The 12,585-nt window shown below is 44.0% G+C and overlaps 1 protein-coding gene across 2 annotated transcripts in view; it reads right to left on the reverse strand.

The window, feature by feature from the left end:
* ALPK2 (alpha kinase 2) overlaps positions 1 to 12,585 on the reverse strand; it is a 118,434-nt gene that overhangs the window by 26,963 nt on the left and 78,886 nt on the right. For both annotated transcript variants that reach the window (XM_079108659.1, XM_079108658.1), the window contains 3 exons: positions 8,311 to 8,438; positions 8,180 to 8,215; positions 965 to 1,239 (listed from right to left, as the gene is read on the reverse strand). In XM_079108659.1, coding sequence (XP_078964785.1) covers positions 965 to 1,239; positions 8,180 to 8,215; positions 8,311 to 8,438 — 439 coding nt within the window. The remainder of the gene's footprint in view (positions 1 to 964; positions 1,240 to 8,179; positions 8,216 to 8,310; positions 8,439 to 12,585) is intronic.

Genomic DNA, 12,585 nt, shown 5'->3' on the forward strand with positions numbered 1-12,585 from the left:
CAGTGAAAGAAAAGAAAAAGAGGTGTAGATTCAGAGGAGAAAGGAACCTGACGGGAGCAGCCCCACACTTGGAGCAGAGTGGCTGCCCTCGTAAGCCCATGGTCTCACAAACATCATCACGCTGGCAGTACCTGGGGGAGTCATCTAAGCTCAGTCCACTAGTTTATGGGTAAAAATGTTAGAAGGGCACTTGGTTTGTGAAAGAGTTAGACACAACCCTCCTCACAGCTTAGCCAGTCCTGGTGTGGAGAGTGAACCACAGGAGTCAAGAGGGGGAGGGAGAGGGAGGGGAAAAGTCCATGCGCCTGCTCCCCTGACCCCTCCTGGCCTCCCTTGCTCTCCGCTGGCCTCCCCTGCCCTCCTCTCCCCTCTGGCCTCAAGTTCTGCAACTCAGTAACAGAGAGAGATGGGAATCTGGCTGGAGACTTCGGCCAACCTCTCTTTATAGTTTACAGGCTGACATGAAACCAAACTCAGGAAAGCAGGAAACAGACAAATGCTGACCCTTTGGAATACACTACCCTGCTGTCCCCTCCATAAAACAAAATAAAACATTCAAGAGTTTAATGCTGGTTTTATCTGTCCCTGGGATCCTTGGGAATCCTGGAATCTAGTGTTGCCTCCAACCTCTACCTTCCATATCATCCCATGTCCAAGTAGATTTAAATCTACTTGGTCTCCTAGGGACAGAAATGACCACATTTCAAGTCAGAACTGGGGAGGGGTCTCCAGGCATTGGCTAAGTCACAATTGGCTGGTGTGAGACCAAGAAATTACTTTGAAGAACTCAGTGACTCCCCCACCCCCACACTCAGCTTTGATCTATACTCCAAGACTAAATGACCTCCCGCATTCAGCCTTGATCCACACCCCAAACTAAACAACCCACAGCAGTCAGCTTTGAACTACACCCCCCAAAAAGAGAAATGCCTTTGAGAGACACTCCAATCATTGCCAGACCCACCTGGGCGGCGAGTTTGTAGTTCCTTTGGATGAGCTCGTCATTGTTTCTGGTCCCATGGGCCACGGCGTTGTGCACCTTGAGCACGCAGGCGTGGCCAGGCTGGAAGACGGGCGTGAGGCCCTGCATCACCGTGCTGCGGAAGGCTTTGCGGTGGACCCCTTCCCCAAAGTGCAGCGCCTCGGTGGCAATCTGGCCACGCAGGCGACCCCCAAAGTAGCTGTCATTGAGGAAGTCCTCTTTGAAGATGAGCTGGCTGAATTCAATCTCTTCGCATCCTAAAACACAGCACAGTTTTGGTTGGACCGACTATTCCCCAGTCCTGACAATTGGAGAACTCGTGTCTCCATGTAAGGACAAGGACACGGTTGACCTGTTGAACCAAGAGGGAGGAACCACACTCAGCCCCTAACAGAGACATAGCTAAGGACAGAGACGGGTGGGTTGTGGGAAGAGGAAGCATCACTGAAGGAGGACATAGGAGGATAAGTCCAAAACCCCAGTGGGACACATGCCAGGGGAGATCAGTCGGAGAGAAACTGGGGAGACCACGAAAAGAACTGTAGGCAGATCTGGAAAATAAAAGCAGAACCATGCAGATAATTAAAGGCAAATCAACAAGGTGGGTCAAGGGTCAAGTGCATGTGTAGAGGAGGGAGGCAGGACAAATGACCAGATCCAGTAGCACTGTATCAACTTTTCATTACGATTGGTGCCTTTGTGGGGCATTTTTTCTAAGTATTCTCCTGTGAGATCTTAACACTACAAACTACACACACACACACACACACACACACACACACACACGCACGCACCATGTGTATATCTGTACTTTATACACAAAAAGAATAAGATCGTTTTGCCCCCTTCAAGTTGATACTGCCTCAATTGAAAGAAAGTACGTGAGACACATATAGCCAAAAAATATGAAAAGAATTTTGTCTTTGAAGAAATATTGAAAAGAGTAGACTTATTTTGGATTAATTTGTAACAAGAAAAGTAGAACCGTTTTCTGAGTTTGCAAGCAGCTGTTTTCTCAGAATCGATTCTATACATGTGTCAGATGACAATGGATTCAATCAGGATGCTCCATTTTAAACAACAGATGACCAAATCAGACTTCTGACTTGCTGAAAGGGGAAATAAGATGGCTTAAATAAAACTATATTGTTCAGATTTTTAAAAACACCTGCTCCTCAGAGCTGACACCTTCCTGAACATTTAAAAGATAAAAGTAGTCATGTATCACGTGAAAATCCCACTTTGTTTCTCTTCTTTACAAAATATTTTCAAATCATATGTTTCAAGAGCAGCCTGTGACTAATACTTGCTATTAAACTGGAAGGAGATCGAGCCTGTGCTTAAAGAATATTGGTTAATGTCTAGGCCTAGTTATTATCAGAAAGAAAGAGGGAGGTGCGGAATTTTCAAATGGAAAATCAGGTGAATTGCTGAAGGCTTCCAGAAGGAAGAGGGTCTTCAGAAAGGCCAACTGGAGACTGGGGGACCAGAAGGTGCCACCCCCAAATGCACCTCTTCAGAGAAAGGACTGGAACTTCAGACAATTAAAAAGCAGACATAGGAAAGCCCTCGAACTTCCTCTGATTTGCCCAAATCCAAGCATACATTTACAAAGACAAAGGGTATCCCACCTACCCCCTCTACCAGGAAGAATAAAGATTAACCATAGGCTGGGAAGATAGCTCAGTTGGTAAAGTGCTTGCCTTACAAGCACAGGGCCCTGGGTTCAATCCCCAGCACCACAAAAAAAAAAAAAAAAAAAAAAAAAAAGAAAAGATTATCCACTGTGGACAGCTTGGACCCTTAAGGGTCTGGTGATGGCTCAGGCAATCTGCATTAATAAGCCTCACTTGATAACCTTTATGGACCATTTACTTGCCTTCTGCAAGAAACCACTTCTAGGAACTCAAAAGTCCTTCCCTCTGTCTTGCCAGTCCTCTAACAATTTACTGTTTCTTGTTGAAGATACTATATAAACTAGAATTCAAAATCACCTTTCAGAGAATTACTCATTTCCTGGGTGTCTCCAACGTAAACATGAAACATACATGATAGTAAAGTTCTGCTTGTTTTCCTCTTTCGATCTGTCTTTTGTTACAGGGGCCTGTTCCTACTAAGACCTCAGGAGAGTTGAAGAAAAAATATTTTTCTTCCCCTATAATTCCGGAGTAACCTGTCCAGGATTCCAATGGGATGTTCTCTCAGGGAAGTTCTTAGGTGACAGTTGTAACACGGGTTGCATCCTAAGTGACAGAACCAGAAGAAAAATTTTAATTCATACCTAAGAGTGCAGTTTTATTTTTTTACCAGTAAAATTTTAAAAATAGATGAAAATGGATAGGGATTGTTTTTTATACAAACCAAACCTTCTCAATTCTAGTTACATGATTAATTTTATTTTAACCATTTGCTTCAAATACCACTTACAGAATATGGGAAACATAAGCCATATTTGCCACATTCTTTTTCCCTTCAAAATCCCCAAATTTCTAAAATTCAAGTACTTTCAAAGGTAAAAAGTAAAATACTTGGGAATCAATCTAACCAAAGAGGTGAAAGATCTCTACAATGAAAACTACAAAACATTGAAGAAAGAAATTGAAGAAGACCTTAGAAGATGGAAAGATCTCCCATGCTCCTGAATAGGCAGAATTAATATTATCAAAATGTCCATACTGCTAAAGGCCCTATACAGATTTAACACAATTCCAATTAAAATCCCTATGACATTTTTCATAGAAACAGTAAAAGCAATCATGAAATTCATCTGGAAGAACAAAAGACCCAGAATAGCCAAAGCAATCCTGGGCAGGAAGAGTGATGTAGGAGGTATCACGATATCAGGCCTTAAACTCTACGATAGAGCAATAATAACAAAAATGGCATGGGACTGGCACCAAAATAGACAGGTAGATCAATGGACAGAAGACATGGAGACATACCCACATAAGTACAGTTATCTCATACTAGACAAAGGTGCCAAAAACTTACAATGGAGAAAAGGTAGCTTTTCAACAAATGGTGTGGGAAAACTGGAAATCCATATGCAGTAAATGAAATTAAATCCCTATCTCTCACCCTGTACAAAACTCAACTCAAAATGGATCAAGGATCTAGGAATTAGACCCGAGACTCTTCACCAAATAGGAGAAAAAGTAGACCCGGATCTCCATCACATTGGCTTAGGACCAGACTTCTTAACAAGACCTCCATAACACAAGAAATAAAAGCAAGAATCAATAAATGGAATAGATTCAAACTAAAAAGTTTTTTCTCAGCACAGGAAACAATCAATAATGTGAAAAGAGAGCCTACAGAGTGGGAGAAAATCTTTTCCACACACACTTCAGATAGAGCATCCATCTCCAAAGTTTATAAAGAACTTAAAAATCTTTACACCCAAAATACAAAGAACCCAATCAATCAATGGGCTAAGGAAATGGGCAGACACTGCACAGAAGAAGATATACAGGTGATCAACAAATATATGAAAAAGTGCTCATCATTCCTAGTAATCAGAGAAATACAGATTAAAACCACCCTAAGATTTCATCTCACCCAAATTAGAATGGCTATTATCAAGAACAGAAGCAATAATAAGTGTTGGCGTGGATGTAGGGAAAAAGGCACACCCATGCATTGCTGGTGGAGTGGCAAATTGGTGCAGCCACTCTGGAAAACAGTATGTAGATTCCTTGGAAAACTTGGAATGGACCCACCATTTGACCCAACTACCCCACTCCTCGGTTTATACCCAAAGGATTTAAAATCAGCATACTACAGTGATACAGCCACATCAATGTTCATAGCAGCTCAATTCACAATAGCTAGATTGTGGAACCAACCCAGATGCCCTTCAATTGACGAATGGATAAAAAAACTGTGGTATATATATACAATGGAATATTACTCAACCATAAAGAAGAATAAAATTATGGCATTTGCTGGTAAATGGATGAAGTTGGAAGATTTCATGCTAAGTGAAATAGGCCAGGCCCCCAAAACCAAAGACCAAATGTTTTCTCTGATAAGTGCATGACAATATATAATGAGGGGGACGTGGTGCAGGGAAGAGAAGAATGAAGGAACTTTGGATGGTTTTGGAGGAAAATGGGGTAGAAGGGGGTGGAGGACAGAAAGATAGTAGAATGAAACAGTATTACCTTATGTGTATGTATGATTACATGAATGGTGTGAATCTACATTGTTTACAACCATAGAAATGAAAAGTTGTACCCCATTTGTGTACAATGAATCAAAATGCAGTCTATAAAAATAAAAGATTTCAATAAAAGAAAAGTTTAGGTTTATGCTTTCAAATTAATCAAATCTGGGCTGGGAATGTAGCTCAGTGGCAGAGTCCTGGCCTAGCACGCAGGAGTCACTGGATCTGATACCAGTACTACAAACCTCCTTCCATTAAAACAAATTTTAAAAATACATTAAATTTAACCGGGTGTGGTGGTGCGCGCCCCTGTAATCTTAGCAGTTCAGGAGGTTGAAGCAGGAGGAGCGTGAGTTCAAAGCCAGCCTCAGCAATAGCGAGGCACTAAGCAACTCAGTGAGACCCTGTCGCTAAATAAAATACAAAATAGGGCTGGGGATGTGGCTCAGTGGTTGAGTGCCCCTGAGTTCAATCCCTGGAACAAAAAAAAAAAAAAAAAAAAAAAACCAGCACATTAAATTTAATTAAAAACAAAAGTTGTTCCAGACAATATATTTAGAAATAGGAGGAAAATAAATTTTGCTACAGTATAATATGTGGTATAATTAATAATCCTGTCAATTCTAACAGAAATGTCTGTCTCTGGAAATGGAAAGCCCTGTGGGGAAAGAGCTGGAGTTTTAGCTGGAATGTGACTCCCTTCGCAGAAGAAGCAGGTTTGCACCTGCAACTTGGTAGAAACTGTGAAAGGCTCTCCCGTCCAAAGATGTCTGCAGTAGCAATGCCTGAAATGTCACCGTACTGAGGGGGTCATCTCAGAGCTCGGCACTCCTCTGCGGCAGGAAGCATGCCTTACTGGGACCAGTTTCTTCTCTGGGAGGAGCGACTGAGGTAATAGGAACACCGAGCACCTGAGGGGAGTCTCAGAAAAGACCAGAGTGGCAGTTCAAGTCCCAGACTGTGCGGAACTCTCCACTGCCAGGCCTCACCTGCCCAGCTGCCTCAAGTACCTGAGGGGACGGTCGTGTGAGAGAACCAGGAAAGACTCAGGGAATCAATCAGTCAAACAGGTGCCTGTGAGTGTCAGGAGATCAAAAACTCCCTGGGGTTCTCTGCTACACCCACAATTTGCAATATCCAAATCCTAAACACACAGGGAAACCATGCAGCTACCTGTAGCCCCTGTGCCAAAGACTGCTGTGAGCTGGAGAAAAGCGACCCATGGATACGTGCATAAAATGTAACGACATCATTAAGTTGGGCGACTTGTGTTTAATATGGTCCATCATTCATTTCAGGCTTTCCCGAGAGCTTAGCTTTATTAGTTTTTTAATTAGAGACTGACTTACAAAATCTTATTTGTTCCTCCTATAGAGAATTCAGTGAATATTTAGTGAGAGATGCCTCTAAATTTAAAAAAAAAAAAAAAAAAAAAGGTGATGAAAAGCCATTTTCAGCGGATCCAACTAAAGGCACAGGGTCAGGTGAGGCCAGGTATGGCCTCCCCAGCCTCAAGTCAGTGAAAATGGGATGTCCAGTCCCAGAAGGGCAGAAGCTGGGGACAGGGATGTCCTCAAGGTCCAGACTCAAACTCTGTGGTTGGCGTCAACAGGCTCTAACGGCAACACCATTCCCATCTAGTGATCTGTCTCTTCTCTCCGCTGGGATCTCACTCTTGACTGGTAAAGCCTTGTGACATGAGTTCATGCAAACCAAAATTAAGAAAGTCATAGCAAGCGTCGATGTGAACGCCCATCAGTGTTAAGAAGCTGCCTGAAACAGCGAAGCCCTTGTCAAAATTGGTTTCTGGAGCAGGAGAAGGAAGGGAATTGATTCTTTGCATATTTTGACTTTTGGGGATGTGAAGCAGAAATGAGGGAAGGATTTTAAATTATAGCACAAGTACACTACACACTGAAGACAGCGATTATGGCATTTGAAGGGGGATGTGAAGAGCTTGCATTTGAGTTTATTGTTTTGGATAAATACTGTTGTATTTGCTAAACCATTCCCAGCCGTGATCCAGTTTCTTGCTTTTGGCATACTGGATCTTAGTGCACCTTGATCCCTTCTGTTGTCCTACTTTCACAGAGATCTCAGGTGGTTTGGTTGCTTTGAAACTCAGTAAAAGCAATACAACTTTAAGATGCCAACCCAATTTTATCATCAGAGTTTTACCCATTCTTCCCTAAAGTTGAACGAGGGCCCTAAGCTGCGCTAAGAGTTAGTAACCTGGCGGTGAGGGGGGCCTCCGGGGTCTGCAGAGCCGCCTTGCTCTGGCTCCCAAGAGCTAATTGTGGGTCTCTACCAGCTTCACAATTTGTGATCACATCGGTAGTTTAAAATTGGTCATGCTGAGGGCATCTGTACCATGGAAACTGGAAAACTACAGACCAGCTGGGGTGGGCGTGGGTGGACACAGGCAGGCGAGTGATTTTCCCCTAGAAGGAATACATGATGAACGTGGGTTCCACCAAACTGTGAGAAACTCAAGGGATGGCCGTCTGGCAGCACAAGCGCCAGGAGCAGCAGCTTTTAGGCAGTGGTGGTACCTGACAGGAAGCACAAAAACCCCTCTTTCATTTTCATTGAGATGCAAACAAACAAGGTTCTACTCCAGCACTGGGCTCTCTCTGCTCAGCGAGTCAATCTAAAAAGGGAATTGAAGGAACAAAACATGCTGTGTAAGTGTCACAGGTTGGAAAACCCCACGCAGCTGGGCTGAGTGACAGTGTAATGCAGACTGGAGAAGGTCAGATCCAAGCACCCCACCCCGTGTTCCCAGCATCTGCACGGCAACAGGCTAATCTCTCTGCAACGAAATGCAGGAGGGTGTTTGCAGCCCAGTGGAACAAGCAGCGGGGGGAAGGCCCTGACAATCTCGTGGAAATGGCTCCTGAATTGGCCCTCATTTCTCCCGCCATCCCCGAGCTCCCCCCTGGGTTGGAAGGGTCCACGGGGACAGTGCTCTACACACCAGGAGCTGTCATGGGAGCCCATTTCCCCTAACAGACCAACTCACGTGGGCTTACCTTTACTCTCCCGGTGACTCGAAAGCTGTTTGAGAACTAGAAGACAAAGAAGAGAGTGGCTTCAGTACAGGTGTCCATTCGGAAGTGGGTGGGGCCAGGGCTTCCACCGGAGACTGAGAAGTCAAGGTTACCTTCCGCGGTGAGGTTGAACTCAGCAGTCACTTTCCCATAGCTGTTCTTGATGCAGCAGCAGTAGAGTCCCTGGTCCTTCTGACTGGCTTGAACGATGGCCAAGGAAACAGCCGAGTTGTCCCCTGCGCTGTAAGGGGGGACATTAACATTCACACACCTCGTCATTCTAATGTCCTGTCCTCCTAGTACCCTAAAGAAAGAAGGTAATGTTTCCTGCCCTCCTGTTTTTAGCCAGTGGACCAGCTGAAGGACAAGACCCGATGGGCTGTCTGTGCATTTGTTTATCCGTGGATGACCAGGACCCTTGGTGGAACACCTTGACTCTAACGGGCAAGACGAGTCCACAGAAACATGGCAGAGGTTCAACTGCCATTGACAGAGCCAAGAGTTGGAACTCTGGATTCTGGGAGTGGTCAATAACATATCTCCTCAGAATTCACCTCAATTACATTATTAACCCAGGTCTCCTGTGCTTCAAGAAAATCTGGTGACTCTATACCTGACCTAAACACAGACATACTAGAGGCAAAAACAAAGGGGTCATTTGTTTTATACAAAAATGTATAACTGAGGCGCCCCGCCCCCTTCCTTTTTGGTGATCTTTTAAAAGAAAGGATCTCACTGTGTTTCCCAGGCTGGTCTTGGAATCCTTAAGTAATCCTTCCATCTAAACCTCCTTAGCACCTGGGACCATAGGTGTGTGCCACTATGCCTGGATTTGGGAGGATCCTTTTTAAAAATGTCCTCCTCCAGTGAATACCACCCTCCCGTCTAATATCATAAGTTCCAGATATTGCTCTCTTGAGTACAAAACAGAGCGATGGCGGGCATTGGTGATGACAATATGACAGCTAATACATACTGAGCACTTGGTAGGTGTCAGCATTGTGCTAAAGCACTTGAGGTCCCTGCTCAGAACAACCTCAGAGGGAAGATGGTTATCTCAGCTCATGGATGAGGACACCGAGACATTGAGAAATTCAAGCCAAGGACCTTGGCCTTGTTAAGCTACCTCCCAAAGTGAGTTACGATTTCTGCCCTCAAGTCTGGGAGAATTTGAAAGATGATAAGGGCCACCATCTTTATTCAAGTCTCAAACAACAACAAAAAAATTTCCTTTGCAGCAAAAGAAAATGATATTCAAGTATTGTTCTAGTTGTGTTCTAGATGCTGAATTTTGTTTAAACACCAAGATTATGCTCATGTGTGTATGTACGGTGTACATTCCAGTTTGGGTTCATTTTATAGACTAAGAACAAAATCTACTTAGGTTTGCCTCAGTTGTATGCTCAACAAGGTGTTCATTATTAGTGGATTTTGCAATAGATTTCAAGTTCCAGATTTACACCTCTCTTCTGGAATGTACATGTGACTTAAAAGAAGGTCCACTAAATCATAAAACTTCTTCCATTGATGGAGACTCTCAACCTATCCTGAATATATGGTTAAAACTGAACATTAAACCATATGACCCAGCTATACCACTTCTGGGTATTTATCCTAAAGAATTAAAGTCATTATACAATGATACATGCATCCCCATGTTTATAGCAGCACAATTCACAATAACAAAACTATAGAATCAGCCTGGGTGTCCATCAACAGATAAATGGATAAAGAGAGTCATATATATATATATATATATATATTAAAGCCTTATTCAGCCATAAAGAAGAATGAATGAAATTATGTCCTTTACTGGTAAGTGAATGGAACTGGAGAACATTGTGCTAATCGAGATAAACCAGGCTCAGAAAATCAAGGGTTGTATGTTTTCCTTCATATGTGGAAACTGGAAAGGAAAAAGGAAAAACAGGTATGTTGGGGGGATCTCATGAAAATAGAAGGGAGACCAGTAGAGTAGAGGAAGGGGACAGGGAGGTGGGGGCAGGGGAGGCACAGGGGAACGAAACTAACCAGATACACCGTTACATTGTGCATGTATGAATATGTAACAACAATCCCACTGTTATGTATAATTGTAATGCACTGATAAAAAAGGAAAATAATTTTTTTTAAAAAAATGAGGTGAGCAAGTCCAGTTCTAAGGGGAAGATTTCCTGGCAGGACAGAAAAATGTCGAGTAAGTCACAGAGGATGACCTAAGTCCTTCTCCAGGGCTACAGACAGCACAGCACTTCTTGTCCTTGAGAGGGACAGTTCTAGATCCCCGAAAGGCTGGGGCTGAACCAGAAGAATGGCCCGTGAGCGTCCTCCTTCTCGCCTAGCAGTTCTCGGCCCGTCCCTGCCACCGAGGCTTCCTTCTGGGAGGAATGACTGAGGCGTCAGGGGGCTGGGCCTCCAATCCTGAGGCGGGTTGGGACTGGGGAGTGCCTGCTAGGTGTGCTTTGAGGAGCAGGACTCCTGCCCGGAAGCCACTGCTGTGGGGAGTGGCCGGGCTTTCCTCATCAAGGAACCACCCCCTTGTGCCCCCGGAGGACCGCGTGTGCTCAGCATGGGGGATTCGATGGTGGGGAGAGCACAGTCCTTGCCGGTGAGGGTCTTCTGGTCTGGGAGGAGATGGACAGACAGCAAACGGCAACGTAACTGTGGAACACAGCAAGTGGCCTTGCACTTGTGAGCCGGGAAGGTACAGCTCGGTCTCCTAGCCTGCTCCCCATAAGGAATCCGTCCTCTACCTTTAGGAGAAAACATGGCCAAATGCAGACAAGGTTGGACAGGAGTGCTCACTCGCTGCGAAGACAAATGCAAAAGGCGCCCAGGCCAAGGCTGCAATCGTGGAAATGGCTGGAGGGGAGGGAACTAACCTGGGGACTTGTGTGGGACAGCCTGTCATCCACCACCAGTCCCAAGAAGCACCCACTGCACGCCATGCAGGCTGGGTCGAGAAGCCCTTGGCTTGCCCTTCTCTGGCTGTCCAATGAGAACAGGCCTCCAAAAGCTACCAGCTCATCATCTACTTTCAGACGCCCAGGGCACTCCTGAGGGCCTCTCTCCCCACCATGGAGAGCGGGTTCCCGGTTACTGGGAAGGTAGCAAGGGCAAGTGGCACCACAGGGTGCCAGCTGCAACCTCTGCACAGCCAAGACATCTCGGTGCTACATGCACTGGCAGAGCACGCCACTACTTTCTTCTTGGTTTCCTCCACACGTACTAGTCTTTTCCTGGCTAAAAGAGAGTGTTCTAACTTAATTTTAAAACTTTAGCCTGTTAAGGAAAGTACCAAATCTTGGACAAAGGCAAGAGAATGATAGCATGTTTTAAAGACTTGGTCCTCAGGGTGTTGCTATCAGGAGGTTTTGTGGAACTTCAGGAGGTGGGGCCTCATGGGAAGTTCTTCAGTCATTGGGGATGTGACCCCTCGGGGATTTGTGAGACCAAGCTCCTTCTTTTCTTTTGCTTCCTAGTCACAAGGTGAGCAGTTTGCTTCACCACATGTTCCCTGACATTGCCACCCATCATCCCCACCAGAAGCCAAAAGCAACAAGTCTGCCCAATATTGGACTGGAACCTCAAGACCTGTGAGCCAACATAAACCTTTTTTCTTCATAATGTAATCATCTCAGGAGTTTTGTCATAGTGATGGAAAGCTGAATAACATAATAAGGCAATGAGATATTTCATGGAGGGACTTGTAAAAGAAAATACTCAATGGAAAGAAGAGGTGAGAGAGATTATCTAATAGTTGAAAACCCACCTGAAATAATGTAAATGATCTCTCAGTACACAAACGAATTATGATTTCCAAACATTCTCAAGTGTTAGTATAACACAAGCGGGTTCAACTAAGCTATTGCCAACATGAAAAGAAGCAAATACTGCTAAGAATTTAAAGGCCTTAAATGCTTATTAAAGACATATGTTTCCTAGAGGGAGGTGAGGCTTTTGTAAATATTCCTCAAATGGAAAAGGAAACTGGAAAATTCAAGCACCAAGCAAGCCTGGCTAATTAATAAACACTGAAAATGCTAGTTAATTGTTCTTGGTTGACAGTTTCAGAAAAAAAAGTTTAAATGAATAATTAGCACTTTTAAAATAAAGCTCTAGGGACCTTCTTGATTTAAAAATCAAGCTACTTTTTCTCCATTATAATAATCTTTTTAAGCCATACATAAGATAGGCAGGGTCGTGGTGACATTTTAGGCCAAGTGATTATTATATCAATCACAAACTAATTAGATTTTCTGGGGAGATGTAAATGGAAACCACAGCTGTGGTCTTCCATTAATTGTGTTTGGGAAAGAATTCCCAGACATGTGTTCCAAGAAGACAAATTTGATTTTCTCACTTTTTCAATCTACACATGACCAGAT

Source organism: Sciurus vulgaris, assembly GCF_902686455.1.
Source record: "Sciurus vulgaris genome assembly, chromosome: 13".
Classification (NCBI taxonomy): domain Eukaryota; kingdom Metazoa; phylum Chordata; class Mammalia; order Rodentia; family Sciuridae; genus Sciurus; species Sciurus vulgaris.